Source organism: Cyclospora cayetanensis, unplaced genomic scaffold, assembly GCF_002999335.1.
Source record: "Cyclospora cayetanensis isolate NF1_C8 unplaced genomic scaffold, CcayRef3 CcayRef3_contig_39, whole genome shotgun sequence".
Lineage (NCBI taxonomy): Eukaryota > Apicomplexa > Conoidasida > Eucoccidiorida > Eimeriidae > Cyclospora > Cyclospora cayetanensis.
This window is the reverse complement of record NW_020312358.1, coordinates 89,283-105,394: the sequence shown is the minus strand read 5'-3', so window position 1 is coordinate 105,394 and position 16,112 is coordinate 89,283. Positions and strand designations below refer to the sequence as shown.

At 55.4% G+C, this 16,112-nt stretch overlaps 2 protein-coding genes across 2 annotated transcripts; both read left to right on the top strand.

The window, feature by feature from the left end:
• The first annotated feature begins 704 nt into the window (after positions 1 to 704).
• Positions 705 to 6,619, top strand: LOC34622159 (coiled-coil domain-containing protein 88B). Its single transcript, XM_026334232.1, has 13 exons — positions 705 to 2,457; positions 2,607 to 2,741; positions 2,960 to 3,271; positions 3,521 to 3,723; positions 3,887 to 3,982; positions 4,114 to 4,202; positions 4,485 to 4,580; positions 4,849 to 4,948; positions 5,233 to 5,340; positions 5,485 to 5,549; positions 5,736 to 5,895; positions 6,174 to 6,280; positions 6,403 to 6,619. Exons 1-13 carry the CDS (start codon positions 705 to 707, stop codon positions 6,617 to 6,619), a joined length of 3,441 nt encoding a protein of 1,146 aa, XP_026190017.1.
• A 1,563-nt stretch (positions 6,620 to 8,182) lies between these two features.
• Positions 8,183 to 16,064, top strand: LOC34622157. Its single transcript, XM_026334231.1, has 14 exons — positions 8,183 to 8,287; positions 9,173 to 9,638; positions 10,106 to 10,272; positions 10,677 to 10,824; positions 11,041 to 11,687; positions 11,868 to 12,535; positions 12,698 to 13,108; positions 13,381 to 13,705; positions 13,971 to 14,046; positions 14,468 to 14,590; positions 14,780 to 15,165; positions 15,410 to 15,581; positions 15,694 to 15,742; positions 15,866 to 16,064. The coding sequence occupies exons 1-14, from the start codon at positions 8,183 to 8,185 to the stop codon at positions 16,062 to 16,064; spliced, it is 3,942 nt and encodes a 1,313-aa protein (XP_026190016.1).
• Positions 16,065 to 16,112: the final 48 nt, after the last annotated feature.

Below are 16,112 nucleotides of genomic sequence, written 5' to 3'. Positions count from 1 at the left end.
GTGAATGAGCGAACTGGGGCTTCGGCTTGTTAGAAGCCTCTGCAATTCGAAGCGTAATGAATTTGTTCCAAAAACATCGAAACCACGAGGGAAAGCGACGCTCTTGCTCCGAAGCCTTTTAGTGAACTTCGTGCAGGCATTGTGTAGGCAGAGCAGCTTCCATGGGTGAGCGCACTAAGGACCTTTGTTTCGTGCAGTCTAGGGATCCTGCTGAGCGCTGGGCGCAGGGGCCCCTGTACAAGATGGGGTGGTGAGGGTGGTGGGGTTGCTGGGAGTGACTAGGGTATCAGGTCGTCTGAGGCCACAATATTTCCATGCTCAGGCTTGAATATTCATTGGTATCAATGCCGCCTTTCCACCCTTTGCCCTGACGGGCCTCTTGATCTTCAAAACTCCACCCAGAGCCACCCGTAGGGGGCCTTGGTCAGGGAGCTCAAGCGGCTGTGTCACACCATTGCAGGCTTCTGGAAGCACTCAAGAGACCTCCTTGGGTTAATTACGTTGAGTTCACTTATTCTAAGGCCCCTAGAGTCACACCTTTCCCGAGGGAAAGCGTTCCCACTGACCCCTCATGAGGCCGGAAGATCCCCCAGAGCGATAGTCGAGGGCCTTCTCCCCACTCCTCTATCATGGTGTGGGTGGCTCAAGGAGAGAGGGGGCCCCTTCCAGCTCCCCCCCGCAGCCAATCTCAGTGCACACGGGAGATGGGGAACCCCGACGTCCCCGTGCCTCCTGAAGTAGGTGACGCATTGCAGTTTCTTGAGGAGGCTTCGTCATGGGCGGAGACCTCTGCAGGCTGGGCTTCTTCCACATCTCCTTCGGATACGGAGAAGTACCTGGGGGCCCTGAGAGTCCTCTCACACGCTTGCAGACGGGCCGAAGTAAGAGACGCGGTGCTGCACTGGCATACCAGCCATAAGATGCCCTCACAGATGGAGGGTCTCCCCGAAGAGCTTCCCATCCTAAGGCACTTTTATCGTGTCTTCTGTTGTGTCAGCGCGACTTGTCTAGCCGAAGCGGGCATCGACTATAAGGGGCCCACCCCCAATCCAGCAGTCGACTTCAATGGGGCCTCTCAGGGCGGAACCGCGGATGGCGGCTCCTCTGCTGAAGAGTGGCTAGCCCGCGGTGTTTCGCTGCATGCAGCGATTCAGAGATCAAGTCTCGCCAGCGCCTCCTTAAGGCAGGTCGTGATGGCGCTATATCCCTTGACGAGCTGTCTCTGCAATTCCCGCGACGCAGCAGACGCTGCTGCCCTGCTGCAGACGCCAGAAGGATCACACTGCTTTTCCCTCCTCGCCTCCCTCGCAGCAGCCGCGTCCGAGGAAGAAGCGAAGACTCTGCCTGCCTCAGCGGCAGCAGCACCAACGCCTGGGGCTTCCACGTGTGCCTCCGGCAAGGCAACGGAATCTCCTTCTGCGGCTGAAAGCAGCAGCAACGACAGTGCACTCCTGCTAGCCGTGTTAGGGGCCTATGAGGGGCCCCTTGCTCTCCCAGGGATAGCGGTGTCGGTGCGCTCTGGCCCCTTGAAGGCACTCCATAAAGCAGTGCAGCGAGGGGCAGCACGGCTCCTCGGGAAGGCGGCGAGTCTTCCGGATGCAGCCACTGCCGTGGTAGCCTGGCTGGTGTATCGGCGGCTTTCCAGCAGCAGCAGCAGCAGCATCAGTGGAGGCGATGGCTCCTTTAGCTCTCCAAATGTTCGCCATCTCCTGGCGTTGCTGATTGCGTCTGTCCGAAATCATCTTAGGAGGCCCCTCGAGCAGAGGGTGTCTGCCCTCTGCCTACGGGAGGCCCTCAAGGAGCCGCGCATGCTGCATGCAGTGAGTGGTCCCACCCAAGACGCTGCCTTAGCTTTCGCAGCCGTCTGCTTGCAGTCCCTGCAGGCTGTGGCAGCTGCTGCAGAGGAGGCAGCTTCAGAGGAGCTCCTAAAGCATCCGCCAAGCGACTCTGAGAAGGCAGCTTCTGTCCGAAAGCAGCAACTTGCTGCTGCAGCTCCAATCGCGGAAATGCTAGCACTGCTGTGCGCAAGGAGCGCAGCCGTTCGAGATTCCGTCGCCTCACGGCTAGACATGCTGCCTTCAACGCAGCAAGGCCCTGCTGCTGTTGCTCCTCCTCCTCCCCCTACAGCCACTGGCGACGATGGAAGCACTTACTCCAACAGCGACAGCAGAGAGAACCCCGCTGAAAGGCAGCAGCAACATGAGCACCAACACCAGCAGCAGCCGCCTGTTCAGCCCTCCCCCGGGAGAAGCCGCAGCAGCGCTGCCCTGTCTGCTGCAAGCCTCCCCGCACTCTTTTTTGTTACGGCGCATGCAGACGACTTGGGGTGTGCATATACGGCGGCCTTTCTGGAGCTGTGCCTAAGGACTCGGTCGAACCGTGGAATCGGGAGATTCCTCTCCTCAGAACAGAGGGAAGAAGCCGTCGTTTCTTTGGCATCCAACGCCGGCCTGCTGAGTAAGCTCCAAAAAACGCGAAGCATCTGCTGCAGGAGCTGCAGCAGCAAACTTCGAAGCTGCGGCTATGGTCTCACCTATTAGTTGCCTGCGTCGGTGTACCCCGTATAGGCTTTGCGTGTAATGCTGCAGCAGGGGCTAACAACGCAGCGAGGCACAGCACGCGGCGGGGAAGGGGACTTCGCGCCACTGCGTGCATGAGTCTTCTTGCTGCTCTATGGGAAAAAACAGACGCTATGGGCTCTGCAGTAGAGACAGTATGCATCCTCCCCCTTGCAGCCGACGGTACGCTTTTATTGGAGTCTTGTTGCTACAGCCGCTGCTGCCACTGCTGCTGCTGCATGCACTCGCCTGCAGCAGCACCAGTTGCGGCAGTCTCGCTGCCGCCCTCTTTACTCCCATACTTCAGCGGCTAGGAGCTTCATGGGCCTCTTAATTTGCTGCAGGACACCATAAATCTGCTGCTCCTGTGGCTGCTACTGCTGCCGTTGCTGCTGTTTCAGGAGAATCAGCAGCGCGGCGCGGAGACACCGCGTTGCTGCTGCAATTGCTGCACGCCTCGCTGGATTTCAGTGCATGCACTAAGCGTCACACGGCGCGATCCATGCGGCTGCTGCAGCAGTCTGCTGCTGCTCTGGCTGCCGGGCCTCTCGGCTCTCCGCAGACTGCTGCCGAGGCTGAGGATGCCCTTCTTCTTGTTCACAAGTGCAGTGCCTTGGTAAGCGCTGGCGTCTCCGTGTTGGACGCGGGCTTTCCTTATTCTACAGCTGCCGCCGCTTCAGTGCTGCTTCAGGAGGAACCAAGAACCGTATTCTGCCTTGTGATGCGCTGCTTTTTGTGCTGTGCGCGCAGTCTCTGCCTATCCCATGGACACAGCTGCAGCGGATCGAGAGTCTGTTTGTCGGAAGCAGCCATGCAGGAGCGGCAGCAGATGGCGTTTCCACATGTGAGGGACTGTATTCGTCGGGGAGCAAGAAATACGGCTGCCCCTTGTTGGACCGTCTGCAGGGCCTGGCGCCTTTAGGTAAGCTCCAGGAGTTCTGTGTGTCTCAGAGTCTCGAAAGCGATCTCCCGCAGACACCTCTGCACTGCAGTCTGCTCTAGCCGTTCCGGTGCTCCTCCTGTTGCAGATAGAGCAAGCGCCTCTATGGACGGCTCCTGGTTCCTTAGCGGGCGGCCCTTGGCTACAGCGCTGGCTGAAGAAAGCCGCAAGCGGAAAGTGGAGATGCGGGGGCTCCAGCAGAGCAGAGAAGATGCAAAACTTACCGTGCGGCATCTGATGCTCCGGCTGCTGCTGGTTATGCTTGTGCTGTTGCTACATTGTCGCCATTTGTTGGCTGCGTAGAAGTTGGGGGTAGCGCGTTGTCGTGCCTGGTGCTGCGAGGACAACGCCAGCAGCTGCGAGGTTGTGGATTCTTGCTGCGGTTTAGGCTGCTCAAGCTGCGCAGCGTCTAGTTGTGACGAATGAAGCCCACGAGGTGCTGAACGCCTTGTATTTTTCCAGATTAGAAATTGGGGATTTTCAGGTGTCATGTGCCACTGCACTGGCTCTCTGGAGACTCCGACGTCATAGAGTAGAAACGGGGGCCTTCACGGTGTAGGGTGTGTTTGGACTCGAGAGTCTTAGGTGTGCGCGTTTTTGTGGAGTCGGCCTTAGATGGAGTTGAGTCGACTCAAGGAGGCAGCGGAGCGGCAAGAGTGCCTGCATGCCACAGAACAGCAGCGCCTTGCTGACGAGGCTCGCAAGTCCGTTAGAATTTATAAACGACGGGTCTCTGTGTGTATCTTCTCCTCTTGATACCAAGTTTGATCATCAGACGCTGGTGCATGCATGCATCACACGGTGGCGCAGCTCTATCCCAGTGCTTCCCTTTCTGTATGCCCTTATTTTTTGCCGTGCGTGATATACATCTAGCGGTTTTTAAGGGGCCCAAGGAATCCATAGGGCTCCCCTGCGAGCGACGTGCTTTCTACGGCGGTCCGCCATGCCCCCTACCTGCTGCTGGTTGTTGCTAAACTGAGCTGCAGACTGAGGCGCGAACTGGAGATGGAGCAGCAGAGAGGCCGTGACCTCGTTGCTGAGTTCCAACGGCTTCTTGACGCGAAGGAAGCGGCTATCGCGAGGTACAGATAAACATGGGGGCCTCTGGCATCCAGTAACACACCCTACTACAGGTTCCTTCCTGAGGCGCTGCAAGCTACCACCTGAGAACTTCTTAAGCAGCAGCGTCGAGCACGGGGAAGGGGGTGGGGGTTGGAAGACTGAAGGTATGGGGCTTTTGCGATACCCCTCCTAGCAAATGGCCACAAGCATCTCTTCGAAGCGCGCGTAAAGGGAGGGTCAGAGGCACGAGGTGCTTGGCGAGTATCCTGCTGTGGGGGGCTGCTGCAGCCTTCAGTTAAGTTTAGGCGAGGGAAGAAGCCTCCAGGGATCTAAGGAATCGGAGCTTTCGCGTGAACTGCAAGTACAGACGGCTATAAATGTCAAGCAGGTGTCGTTGCTGTGATTGCTGTTGTTCCTGCTGCGTTCTCTACTACTTCCCCTGCTCCAGTGTGTGTATTGGAGGTGTTACGCAGTATAGCCGCCGGTCTGGACGGCTGAGGGTTACCAGAGTCCTTTGATGCCTTTGTATTCATGAATTATTCATGAACCATGCCATCTACGTCTCGAAGGGTATTTAAAAATGCTGTACAATCGGGATGCAACGGTCCTTTTTAAAAATGCCTTTCCGGAGTATCCTTTCCCTCTCTGTCCCATAACCTTTCTGTCTTCCAGAAAGAAGAGCTCGCTAAGCAGGAGGCAAAGCTGCACGCAACGTTGGAGAGACAGCAGCAAACGGCTAACAGCCTTACAGCGTTGACTGCAAGACACCGGCAGCTCCAGGTAGGCTGAGCGGTCTCACTTCTTTTGAAACACCAGTAGGCAAGTCGAGCTTTGCTCTGTTCCTCCGCGTCTTCAACAGATAATCCGTCAGATATTAGTAGAAGAAAATAGGGCCGGTTGCTTGGGCGTGTCTGTACTTTGTAGGAGGAAAAGAGCAAACTGCAGATTAGCTACGAGAAGGTCCAAGAAGAAAACGAACAACAATTCAGGTTGGCATCTATGCATGTGCGGCCACTGATTGTGCCGCTATTGCTCTTGCTGCTGGAGTTTCTTGTGGAACTGAGGCTGCCAGTAGTTTCTTGTCTGCCATGTTCGAGAGGAAAGACTTTGTCGGGGAGGTACTGGCATTGTCTGATGTAGGACGGGTTAGCGTGTGGTGTGGACGGGGTGTCCAGACAGTTGATATTGGTTATGAAGGCCCTCGCCGAGCAGCAGGCGGCAAACGAGGCCCTGAAAGAGGCGCGAATGTGTTCGGAGGCTCAGGAAGAGGAACAGACAAAGCTCAAGCTACAGAAACTGGAGCAGCAGCTACAGCAGAGCTCCAGAGAGCAGGAGGTAAACCAAGAATAGCCGTATGTGTGCCGCATATTGACCCGTGTGCTCTCTAGGCTTCATACTCGTTCTCGACTGTACATACCTCCCTCGCCCTTTTGCGAAAGAACTTTGCTTGTATCGGCACAGCGCCACTGCTCTCTAACGGCCTGGCTTAAGGAAGCCTGCACTCACACGGGGTCTCAGAAGCGGCCTTTACATGCATCCGCAACAACAGCAGGCGTAGACGCTCCCCCTAGTCTGCTGCAGTACATGCTGTGCGGGTGCTGCTGTTGCTGCAGAGCCAAGCAAGGGCAGCGTCTCTCCGCCAGGTGTCTCTTGAGGAGCAGCTACGGGCTTTTGAAAAGGAGAATGAATATCTTAAGGCCATGAGTCGGCGCAATGAAAGGTCACCGTCTTACACGCGATTCCAAACTTTAATGTCTCTGTATGTACTGCAGTAGCATACCTGCCTTACAGCGAGAGAGCTGCGACAAAATGAAGGTTGAGGGCGTTTTGTGCGGCGTGCAGCACTATCGAGGATCTCGAGAAGAGGCTCCAGGCCGCGGTCGAGACAGCTACCGGGGCAAAGGCGGCAGCAGCCGCTAAGACGGAGGTTCTAAAGAACATGCAAAAGGTCCAGATATACGTCACACAATCCCCTTTCGGCCTTTTTGCCTTCGCATTGAGCAGCTGGGCTTCTCGGGATTGCGTGCAGCAATCAGGCCACCCTACCTTTCAGCTGTAGTAACTCGCTGCCGTCCCTAGCCGTTAGCTCGCCCTTCAGTCTGCGAAGGGAGCCTGAGCGGAGCCTATGCCTTGTTTGCTCTTTCGCTGCGGTGCCGCTGCACAGGAGCTGAAGGAGAAGGAAAATAGACTGGCAGTGATCAGCGCCGCATTGCGAGGACCCTGAGGGTGCGCTAAAAAGGGAACGGCGGTAAGGGTGTCCCTCTTCGATCCCTAGTTGCACCGGAGGACCAATGTGGGTGCATGTCTTAGTCCACCAATTCCTCAATGCGTCTGGGGGCGGCGACAGAGCGGCTGCCCCCTGCCTCGTACCCGTGGTCCCCAACTCCCTGTGTTTCCGGTCCCCTGTGCCTCTGTCCAGCGCTTGCAAGTTGAGAGAAAAAACCTTCTACTTGAGTGATCGATACAGAAAGCAACATTGATAGACGAGCACACTAACCTAGGTTCTATTGCCCAGATTGCCAGCGAGTTAGCCCTTTCGGAGGGTACTGTAGAATAGTGCCGATCGCATCGTACTTCTAGGTGTCTAGACACACCGACAGCGTGAAAGGAACTTAAAGAATCGGTCTTTGAAATACAGATAAGCAGACCAAAAAGTCCGCTAAAACCACCAGTGCAGTTCCGTACAGGGCCTCAAGCTAAACGCCCTCCCCAGAAGCCCCTGACCCCAAACGGATTCGTTTTTTAATATTCTCATCGTCCAAGCTGAGAATGCAAGCGGTCGTACAACTGTCCGGAGAGGCCCCTGTAACCGCGGGAAGCAGAATTTTTTTGCCCGTGCTACCAGGGCCCCCTACAGAGATTCTGGAGGTGTCGGTAAGGGACGCTGCAAGGGAGCTGCTGCCTCCACTATCTTCGAATGTCCCTTCAGCAGCAAAATTGCTTGCAGACGGGGGCGGCAGCACAAGTGGCCTCCTCTTCGGCTCGAAAGAAGGCGCCTCGCTGCCAGAGGCCTCCCCTTTCGATAGCGCGGCGGTGACCCCTGCACTGCTACATGGCGCCTCTCCGCTATCCCTAGGGTGCCCTTGTAGCTCCCTTTGTGCAACATGGCCATCCACTTCTCCTGAGACCTCTTTCCCTTGAACATCCGCCGTTTGCCTCTGAATCTGCTGCATGCGGATTTGCCTCGCCACCTCGCGCTGCAGCTCTAACACCATGTCTTCTGTGGGCACACTAGGGGGCTTTTCACCCCCGTGCTTCGCGTTAAGAAGTTCCCAAGGGTCAGACAGGGCACCTGGGGGAACGGGTAGATTTTCTAACGAATCGAAATGCCGGCGGAGGCTTCCTCCTCGGCCACCCCCGCGACCCCCCCGAAAGCCCCCCGAGGGCCTTCTTGGGCCTCCTCCTCGCGGAGGAAGTTCTTCCCATCGTGGATTACCCCCAACGTAAACCGGGGGAACTTGCCCAAGTGTCTGCTGCCCCCATGGGGTCTGTCCTCCATGCCACATTGGTGCGCTCCCTCTCTGCAACACAGCCTACGGAAGGAGAGCCTTCCTGCTTCGAATAGTTGAAGGAAAACCACGGACGGGTGTAGCACGGATGGACCAAGCGACTAAGCCCAGAAATGCCAGTCGCTGCAGAGAGCCGCAGGCAAAGTCTGGCACCAGTGAGTTGCCCTGCGGTGTGTGAGTCAGAGGACACTACTGCAAGGGGTGGGACGCCCTGGACGGTTAGGCGGAAAGCCGTGACGCCTGGCTCTCCTCGGAGATCATAGTCCTGCTTAGTGAGCAAGAGAGCCCTTCATTACTTTGAGGCCCAAGAAAAATACCGAGGGGCCCCATCACAGAGTCGCCTTACGTACCCTGTGTGAGCTAGGGTGTCCAGCTATTTCGAAGGCAAGTCCCTTACTGAGTTGCATCTGGAAGGAGTAGGGAGCATCAAGAAAGTGACAAGGGTTCATGATGACAAAAAAGGGCTCTGCAGGCCTGAAGGGCCCCATAGGGTGCCCGCTGCTGTACTGGTCTACCATGCGGCATCGCCGCTGCTGAGGGCATGCGGTGCTGCAGCAACGGCAGCAGCTGCTGCAGCACCTCGAAAGTAAACTTCCAAGTTGTTTGTATGGTTTTGTCGTTGAAGGGCCCTAAAGTGGAGTTTGTTTCTTGTAGGCACGGCGACAGCGAGCAGCCTCCAGCAGCAAAAAGCCTGAGGCTCGAGATAGGGCCCTGGGCAATGAGTCTCTTTTGAAGGCGTAGGCCTCAAGGCTTCCTTCATTTTTGCTGAGGGAACAACGAAGAGGCCGTCTGCGACGCACAGGGGCCCATCAGGTACTTTGTCTGCTATGCCCTAGAGCACGAGTCCGCGGCGTGCTGGACCGTATCATGCAGCATTCAGGACGCTAGCAGCAGGGGCAGCAGTAGAGGTGCACCTGCTCTCCGGATCTCCATGCCGACTCGAGTACTTGCGTGGTTGCCCTTCGCTCACCGGCATCAAGGCGGCGATTGGGGTGTCCTAGTGCTCGCACCGTCCTCCCCGTAGGCACATAGCCACGGAGGGTTCTTGGACCCGCAACGGAGAAGAGAAAATTCAACTTGTTTCGGCTTCAGGGTGCGAATAGGTGGGATTTGGGGGCTTCCGTGGTTCCGCCCCCCAAGGGGCTGGAGTGCGGATGAGTGACGAGCCTCTGAAGGCCCCCCATAGGGCCCATGGGGCTCAAGAGGGCCCTTCGGGGCCCCCTAAGAGCTCGGGGCCCCCAACTCAACATGGGGATGCGTCTGCTGGGGGTGGCGGGCAGGGAAAGGGCGACTCTGCCCCCAGACGCAGTACCAAAAGGGTCAAAGGGCACAGCAGCAAGTACAAAGTGCGTAAGCATGGAGCTCCCGCTATGGCTAGCGCAGGGCCTTGGGAAGGCCACGAGGGGGACGCCGGTCATGCAGCAGAGGCAGGCACAGATGAAACTGCTGCCCGTCGACATCATGGCCGCAGGCGACCCCGTTCTCAGTACGCGGTGCCTGAGCCTGAAGACGCAGGGAGAAAGCATGCTTCTAAAACAATCATTGGAAAGCTGGGCATGACTGCAGGTATGCACTAGGTAGCTCTTTGGGCACGCTTTCTGGCTGCCTAAGAAGCTTCCCAAGTACTGTTATGCCCCTACTTCCTCATGCCTTCTTGGCGTACACCCAATTTCGTCTGTGTTGTCTGTAAACACACAAAATTTCGAGGTTCATTGGAGGGTAGCCGTGAAAGCAGCAGCATCTGGGAAGCTCTATGTGACGCCTCTTCCTGGGCATTCCTGGGGAGCTTTCTGTTAGATGCTACGGCTGGTGCGCCTTGCCAGCTAGCCAGGCGTGGCACCCCTTACTGGCTGTCTCGTGTGGAGCCGCGATCGGCTTGGCAGTGCTTCAGTGTCAGACTCTTGCAGACGCCCCTGCTGTTGCAGCCTCAGGTGGCGCCTGTTGGCTGCATGTGTCGTGTGGTCATAGGGCTGCCACGCTAATACTAGGGGATCCTGCTGGATAACGTGGGAATGGCATGCGGTGCGGTGTTTGTTCAGCGGGAGCCGCAGGACGTACTGCGCTGATGGAGCAGAAGAGAAAGCTCTACAAGGATACCACACAGCAGCCCCTCTGGGGTATCCGCAAGCTCACTATCAATCCAATAGATAAGGACGATCTGAGACGATTTCCCGGGAACTGTGTTCATACAACTAAGTACACGGTAAGCAGTGATCTTGCAAAGGGGCTTTTAGGGACTCGCGCGAACCCGAGTGACGGCCATGGTGTTTTCTTGTACGTAGCATTTTCAAACTATCTTGTGAATGCCTCTGGAAACCCCAATGACGTCTGTGGGGGAAGGAGGACCTTTTGATATCCTGACGAGGTTTTAATGGCTCAAAATCAGTTGCTTCCTTGTTGTCCCGCACATATTACTTGCGTGAAAGCACTCTGTACTGCGGGTGGGTGGCGGGCATACACGCAGTATGAATTGTAGCATTAGAAATGTTTGCGCATCCTCTCTGGGGTGATCGCCGATGGTGACGATTTGAAGGTCCGTCTGTGCGTCCGCTGCGGGCTTCCTACAAGTAGTCGGTCCCTCTTGTGCGCGGTTTGGTGCGATTTCAGTTCTTCTCGTTTCTTCCCAAGGCATTGTGGAAGCAGTTTCACCGGCTCCCTAACTGGTGGCTGGTGCTGGTGCTGATTCTTGAGTACATTCCCCTGCCACGATTCCACCCTTTGACACCGTGGAGCATACTTTTGCCTCTCGTTTTCAGTGAGTCTTAGAGATGTTGAACTTGGCAGGATACTGGGGCCTCTAGGGACAGAGGTGCACTAACAGAACTTGTCTTGCAAGTTGCCTGGTGCTGGGCGTTAGCCATGATGAAACTGGTTTCGTGATCTGCGTGCCGGTTGTGGCCATTTCGTTTCAAAGTGTGGCACCTAAGATGTGCACATGTTGTGACCCTGCTGCGATTCGCGCCTCCTGCAGCTCTGGGGCTGTGCCTTGCCAAGGAAATGCTCTTGGACCTACAGCGCCGTGCAACCGATCGATGGCGTAACTTTCGTGTCTGCACGATCATCGATGGTCGCCGTCCCCAGTTGCGGATGGTGCACTGGGGTGCTTTGCGGGTTGGGAACATTGTTCGGCTGACAGACGAGGAGGAGGTGCCTGCTGATATAGTTGTCTTGGCCACATCTAACCCCGAGGGCATTGCATACGTGGAGACCTCCAAGCTCGATGGCGAGACGACCCTTAAATTCAAGCAGGGAGCTAAGGAAACTCGAACAGAGACATACCCCTTGGCCATTGCGGGCATCCGGGGGAGGGTGGTGTGCGAGAAACCCACATCCGCTATGGACCATTTCAGCGGCAGCCTGAAACTGGATGCACACCCCCGTGCCACCTCGCTGGATCTCTCTAACTTTATTCACCGGGGTGCACATCTCAAAAACACCGAGTGGCTTTACGGGGTGGTGGTGTATACAGGCCACGACACCCGCACTCTCCGCAGTGCTAAACACCCAAGCCTAAAGTTTGCACACATTGAGAGCGAAGTGAACTCCTACACCATCGTGTCATTTTTCATTGTTGCCCTCCTTATTCTTATATCGGTCATGAGCAAGTCCAGCGTGCAGGTAGGCGCCCAATCCCCCCGTAGAGTGTCTCTTTCTTCCAGTGCCCCGAATAGTCAACAGATGCTCCGTAGATGGACGCCTGTGGCTGATGTGATAGCTTTGACCCGTAGGGTAAGGGGTGTGCCATGGTCTTCCGCTGTACTCATAGTGTCAAACAATGTGCGGGTGTTGGCGCTTCAGGACCGAGAGAGAGTGAACAATGTGCGGACAGAGTTTCCGAGCTCGATCTCGTTTATGTTGGGTACGACTGAGGCCCTGCAGAACCCGTGGCTATCTATCATCCGGTATATGACGCTCTTCCTGGCGGTGATTCCAATCTCCCTCCCTTTCGTCCTGGACTGTGCATACTGCGTTCAAGCGTGGCTTATTCAAGGAGACTCTGGAATGACTGTGGGAGCTCCTCAGCAGCCCCTGGGTTCCACATATGCCGTTGGCTTCGGGTTACCCCCCTTAAACCAACGTGCGCAAGAGCAGTCGCACCGTACTGGCTTATCAGGGGCCGACCCTGCTCAGAACAACATTACCACTTCGGCCGAGTCGCTGGACGCTGCAGCGTCTCTGGACCGACGCACGAGCAAGGCTACTACGTCAAGAGAGGGAACGAGCGCCGGAACGCTCCGGAATTCTAGCAACGATGCGGCGCGTACGGAGCTCGATCCGTTTATTGAGTCCCATAGTTCACAGACAATGCAAAGCTTTGCCCAGGCCAAAGGAGATAGCACTTGGCCTTCTGTCCACACTCCCAACATCATTCCGGACTTGGGCCAAGTGGACTTTGTCTTTATCGACAAAACCGGCACCCTGACAGGCAACGACATGACCTTTTCCATGTGCAGTGTAGTGGGGCGGTGCGTAAATTCTCCCTTTTCGAAGGTTCCTGAACCCCTCTTCCGATGCTTCCGGATGTCTTGTTCTGGTGGGGGAAATTCGGTTGTGTGCACTGGAGCAGATTACGAGGCTGCATGTCAGCAGAGTTGCGCGGTTTTCGCTGTGGTTTGTTGGTTCTGCAGCATTTATGGGATGACGAATTATGGTGGATCTATATGGCAACAAGACGAGTGCCGGACACGTAGTGGGCTAGTGGATACTGCTGGGGTAGAGCAGACGCGAGCTAAACGTGCTGATAGCACAACGAGTAGTGTCAGGCGGCACCATTCAGCCCGTGGGCTATGGACCTCGAGCCACGTGCATCATGGCCGCCTACACAAGGGTTCTGCCCAAGACAGCACATCAGTAGAGACTTCAAATGCGGCCTTTCATCAAACGGGGACACACAGTAGGCCTATGAGACGCCAGGTCTCGAAGCGTCAGCCTTCAGCCGCGAGCAGCGACTCTCAAGAAGGCACTTCGCTCTCCACTCCGTGTAGGTTGCCATCATGTACGGCTATAGGCACGTGGCCAGCGGTAGAAGCATTTTCTAGGTTGTGCAGTAGTGCATTGCGACACCGGCTCTTTAGGTAGTGTCTGGCCTTCGCGGATGTGCTTTGAGCAGTGCATACTGTTTTGCTTAATTTCTGTGTCGCCCTGTCGTTTCTTCAGTGGCTAGCGATAGCGGCTCGCCATTCATCTTTCGGTGGGAGTCGGGGCGACTAGACTGCATCCGGACTCTTGATGACAACAGTATGCTTGACCCTCTCTCCCCAGCTTTTAGCCGGCACTATATAGGCGGGTATATTTAGGCTTGGGCTACGAGGAATTGTATGGCAACACGCGACAATCATGCAGCACGCAGGATGCTGGTGTCTCACGACGGCGTTCTTTGCCAACCGATGCTCCTGTTTCTGCTACCTGCAGGTCCTCGAGGTCGCTGGCGCCGTGGGGTCGATCGCCGCCCTGGTCCATGCCGGATAGAGTCGTGCGGATATGCCACGCTGTCCGACTCCTCCGTAAGCGGTGGACCCTGTTACCGGGTCTATTTTGCGTTGGCCTTGAGTCCCTTGGGGGCAATTATTAAGGAATGTTTTGAGATCTCCGTGTCTTCTTACCTCAGTGCTTCGATGAGAGAGTTCTGCTATAACGCGCTGGTTTATCTACAGATATTGCATATACATGTATATATATATATATATATATATATATATATATATATATATATATAGGCACCAGTCTGATTTTCGCAATTCATATTGAATTGCGTCTGCCAACCGAAAGGCGCATGTATCTAGCACCAGGCAGGTTGGTTCTTGTTCTTCCCAAAGTTCATGATAGGTTGGTCGTCATGTTCGGTTTGGGCGTTGGCCTCATTAGATATCGCCCCTTTGTGTTGCATTGTGGTCGGCGCAGTCTCCTGTCCCTGTGGATGAAGGCCTAAGGGCAGTAGCCCCCAAGCCGGTCAGGAAAAATATCGCGTTTGCAGTTGGTAAGGCGCATGCTTAAGGTTTTGTGTGGGGTTTTCTACAGAAGCCTCTGGTGTTGCTGACATTACTTGTAGGCCAGCAACAGCCTTTGTAACATGGCCCTCTATGCTGTCGGAGTACCTCTGAGCCGCAGCTCCAAACCTTAATACGTGGTGCCGTGTGAGCAGATGAAATAATCGAATCTGGGAATGAGGAACCAGGGTGAGCTGCGGAAACAATACCTTTTCGCTCATGTGTGCTAGTATGAGCTAGTATGAAAGACCGCATCTAGCACACCGCCAGTCAGGTCGTTCTGCCATGCTGTAGTGATAACTAGACGCTTGTCTAAGACGTAACTCTTTTGCAGGCGGGAGGGGTCTCGCACCGATTCCGAGGGGAGCTATGGTCAATCTCTTCCTGAGTCGTCTGTTTCGGCTACCCGAGGCGCACTTACAGCGATTGGCGAAGGAATTGGCGATGACTCATCCGAGGCAACTAGCAAGAAGGACGACAAGCAACGGCTTGCCTTCCTATGTGACAACCTAACGCTGCCGAGCCATTTCAGGGGTACGGGTCACTCAGTTGTGCTTTCATAGAATAGCAAGTGTTGAAATCTTGGTATTCGTTTTTCCCAGCAGGGGGCCTCCTGGGGCGTCTTGCAGTTACCTCCTGACTCTTGCGTTCCGGAGTGCTAGGGGTTTTGACGCGAGATTGTGTCGCCCTTCATTTTTTTGAGCGTTCGTTTTCCCACTGCAGCCTCGCCTCCTGATGGTCAGATTCGCCGCAACTGTGACTTCTATGACACACAAATCTTTGAGGATTTAGCGAATGGCGACGAGAGGAGTCATCGAGTCAGCGAGTTCCTCAAATGCATGGCTCTGTGCAATACCGTGGTGCCGCATTACAAGGGCGGTGTAGGAGGCGTTGAAACGTTCCTCCCGTCCACCCTTGTGCAGAGCTGGGTGACCAGCGCAGGCACACACACCGGTGCCAGTGTCTTGGCGCGTTCCATCGGTACAACTGCAGTAGTGGGGCAAAGGCCAAATACCAGAGCCAGCGCCATCGCACTGAGAGAGGCAGGAGGCAAGATCAGTGAGGAGAAAGGACAGGCGTCGGTCGGGGGATTATGGCCGCTTAGTTCAGTGAGTTGTCGCCTTTAACAGGTCTGGCAGGTGTACGTACTCATAGAAGTTCTTTTTCAGGTGTTGTGCATGTAGCTCAAGCCCATGTGATAAAAGGGTTTTATAATACGCGAGTGCATTCTTTCTCTGCCTCTCTGTGAGTGAAGCTTGTGTGGCGTGATGCCTCTTGCTTTCGACCGCATATCTGGCGAAGGGCAAAGGGATGGCTTGCCAAGTGTATTTACGCTTTTCCTCTTCCGCACAGAGTCAGTTTATTCCGAACCCACCGCTCACCGTGAACAGCATTGAAGCGAATGGCGTGCAGGAACAAGCGGTAGAGCCTCAGCCGCTCTTCGCTCGCGGGGACTCCGCCAGCAGTGGCCAGCAACGTGAGGCCACTGCAAAGTTGGCCAAGAAGCGAAAGAGCCTTGGAAGAGGTACGATGCTCCTCAAGACCGTGCATTCTGGCTGCGAGTGGCCTAAGCTTCAGGTGCCGCGCAACGCCCTTGCGCACATAGTGTGTCTGTCCATCTTTTTCGTTGTCCGTAGGCGTGTCATTTAAGGACACTCATGAGGAATACAGCTTCCCCAAGGACGGGTAGGCGGTCACTGTAGCATGCCCGAGTTTCCAGGCTCTCTTAGAGAGCCTTAGCGTTCGTGTCTTGTGGCTTGCTGTTAAGGATGCTTATGCCCTGAGCTTCTCGTAGCGTTTGCTGTTTAGGGACGAAACGGTTATCGAAGATGGTGCTCAAAGTTTTTCAACAGCAGGCATATCCAGCAAGCCAAGTGGAGAGTTCAGTTCTATTGGCCGATCCGTACTGCCAAAGTGCGTCTCTTGGTATTTAATTCCTTCTTTGACTCAAGCATTTGCAGTTCGCCTGAACTGGGGACTAAATATTGATAGTGACATTTCATTGTAAAATTTTATTTCGGCTTTTGTCTGGCCTGTGGATTGCTACTGTGTAGGC

Bases quoted from the DNA above. Each gene is read 5' to 3' on its own strand.
- LOC34622159 (XM_026334232.1), top strand. From the start codon at position 705: ATGGGGAACCCCGACGTCCCCGTGCCTCCTGAAGTAGGTGACGCATTG. The intron at 2,742-2,959 runs GTACGCTTTTAT...CTGCTGTTTCAG, and splicing joins CCTCCCCCTTGCAGCCGACG to GAGAATCAGCAGCGCGGCGC. The intron at 5,341-5,484 runs GTAGGCTGAGCG...TGTACTTTGTAG, and splicing joins CAAGACACCGGCAGCTCCAG to GAGGAAAAGAGCAAACTGCA.
- LOC34622157 (XM_026334231.1), top strand. From the start codon at position 8,183: ATGCCAGTCGCTGCAGAGAGCCGCAGGCAAAGTCTGGCACCAGTGAGT. The intron at 12,536-12,697 runs GTGCGTAAATTC...TTGGTTCTGCAG, and splicing joins ATGTGCAGTGTAGTGGGGCG to CATTTATGGGATGACGAATT. The intron at 13,706-13,970 runs GCGCTGGTTTAT...TGGTCGGCGCAG, and splicing joins TGAGAGAGTTCTGCTATAAC to TCTCCTGTCCCTGTGGATGA.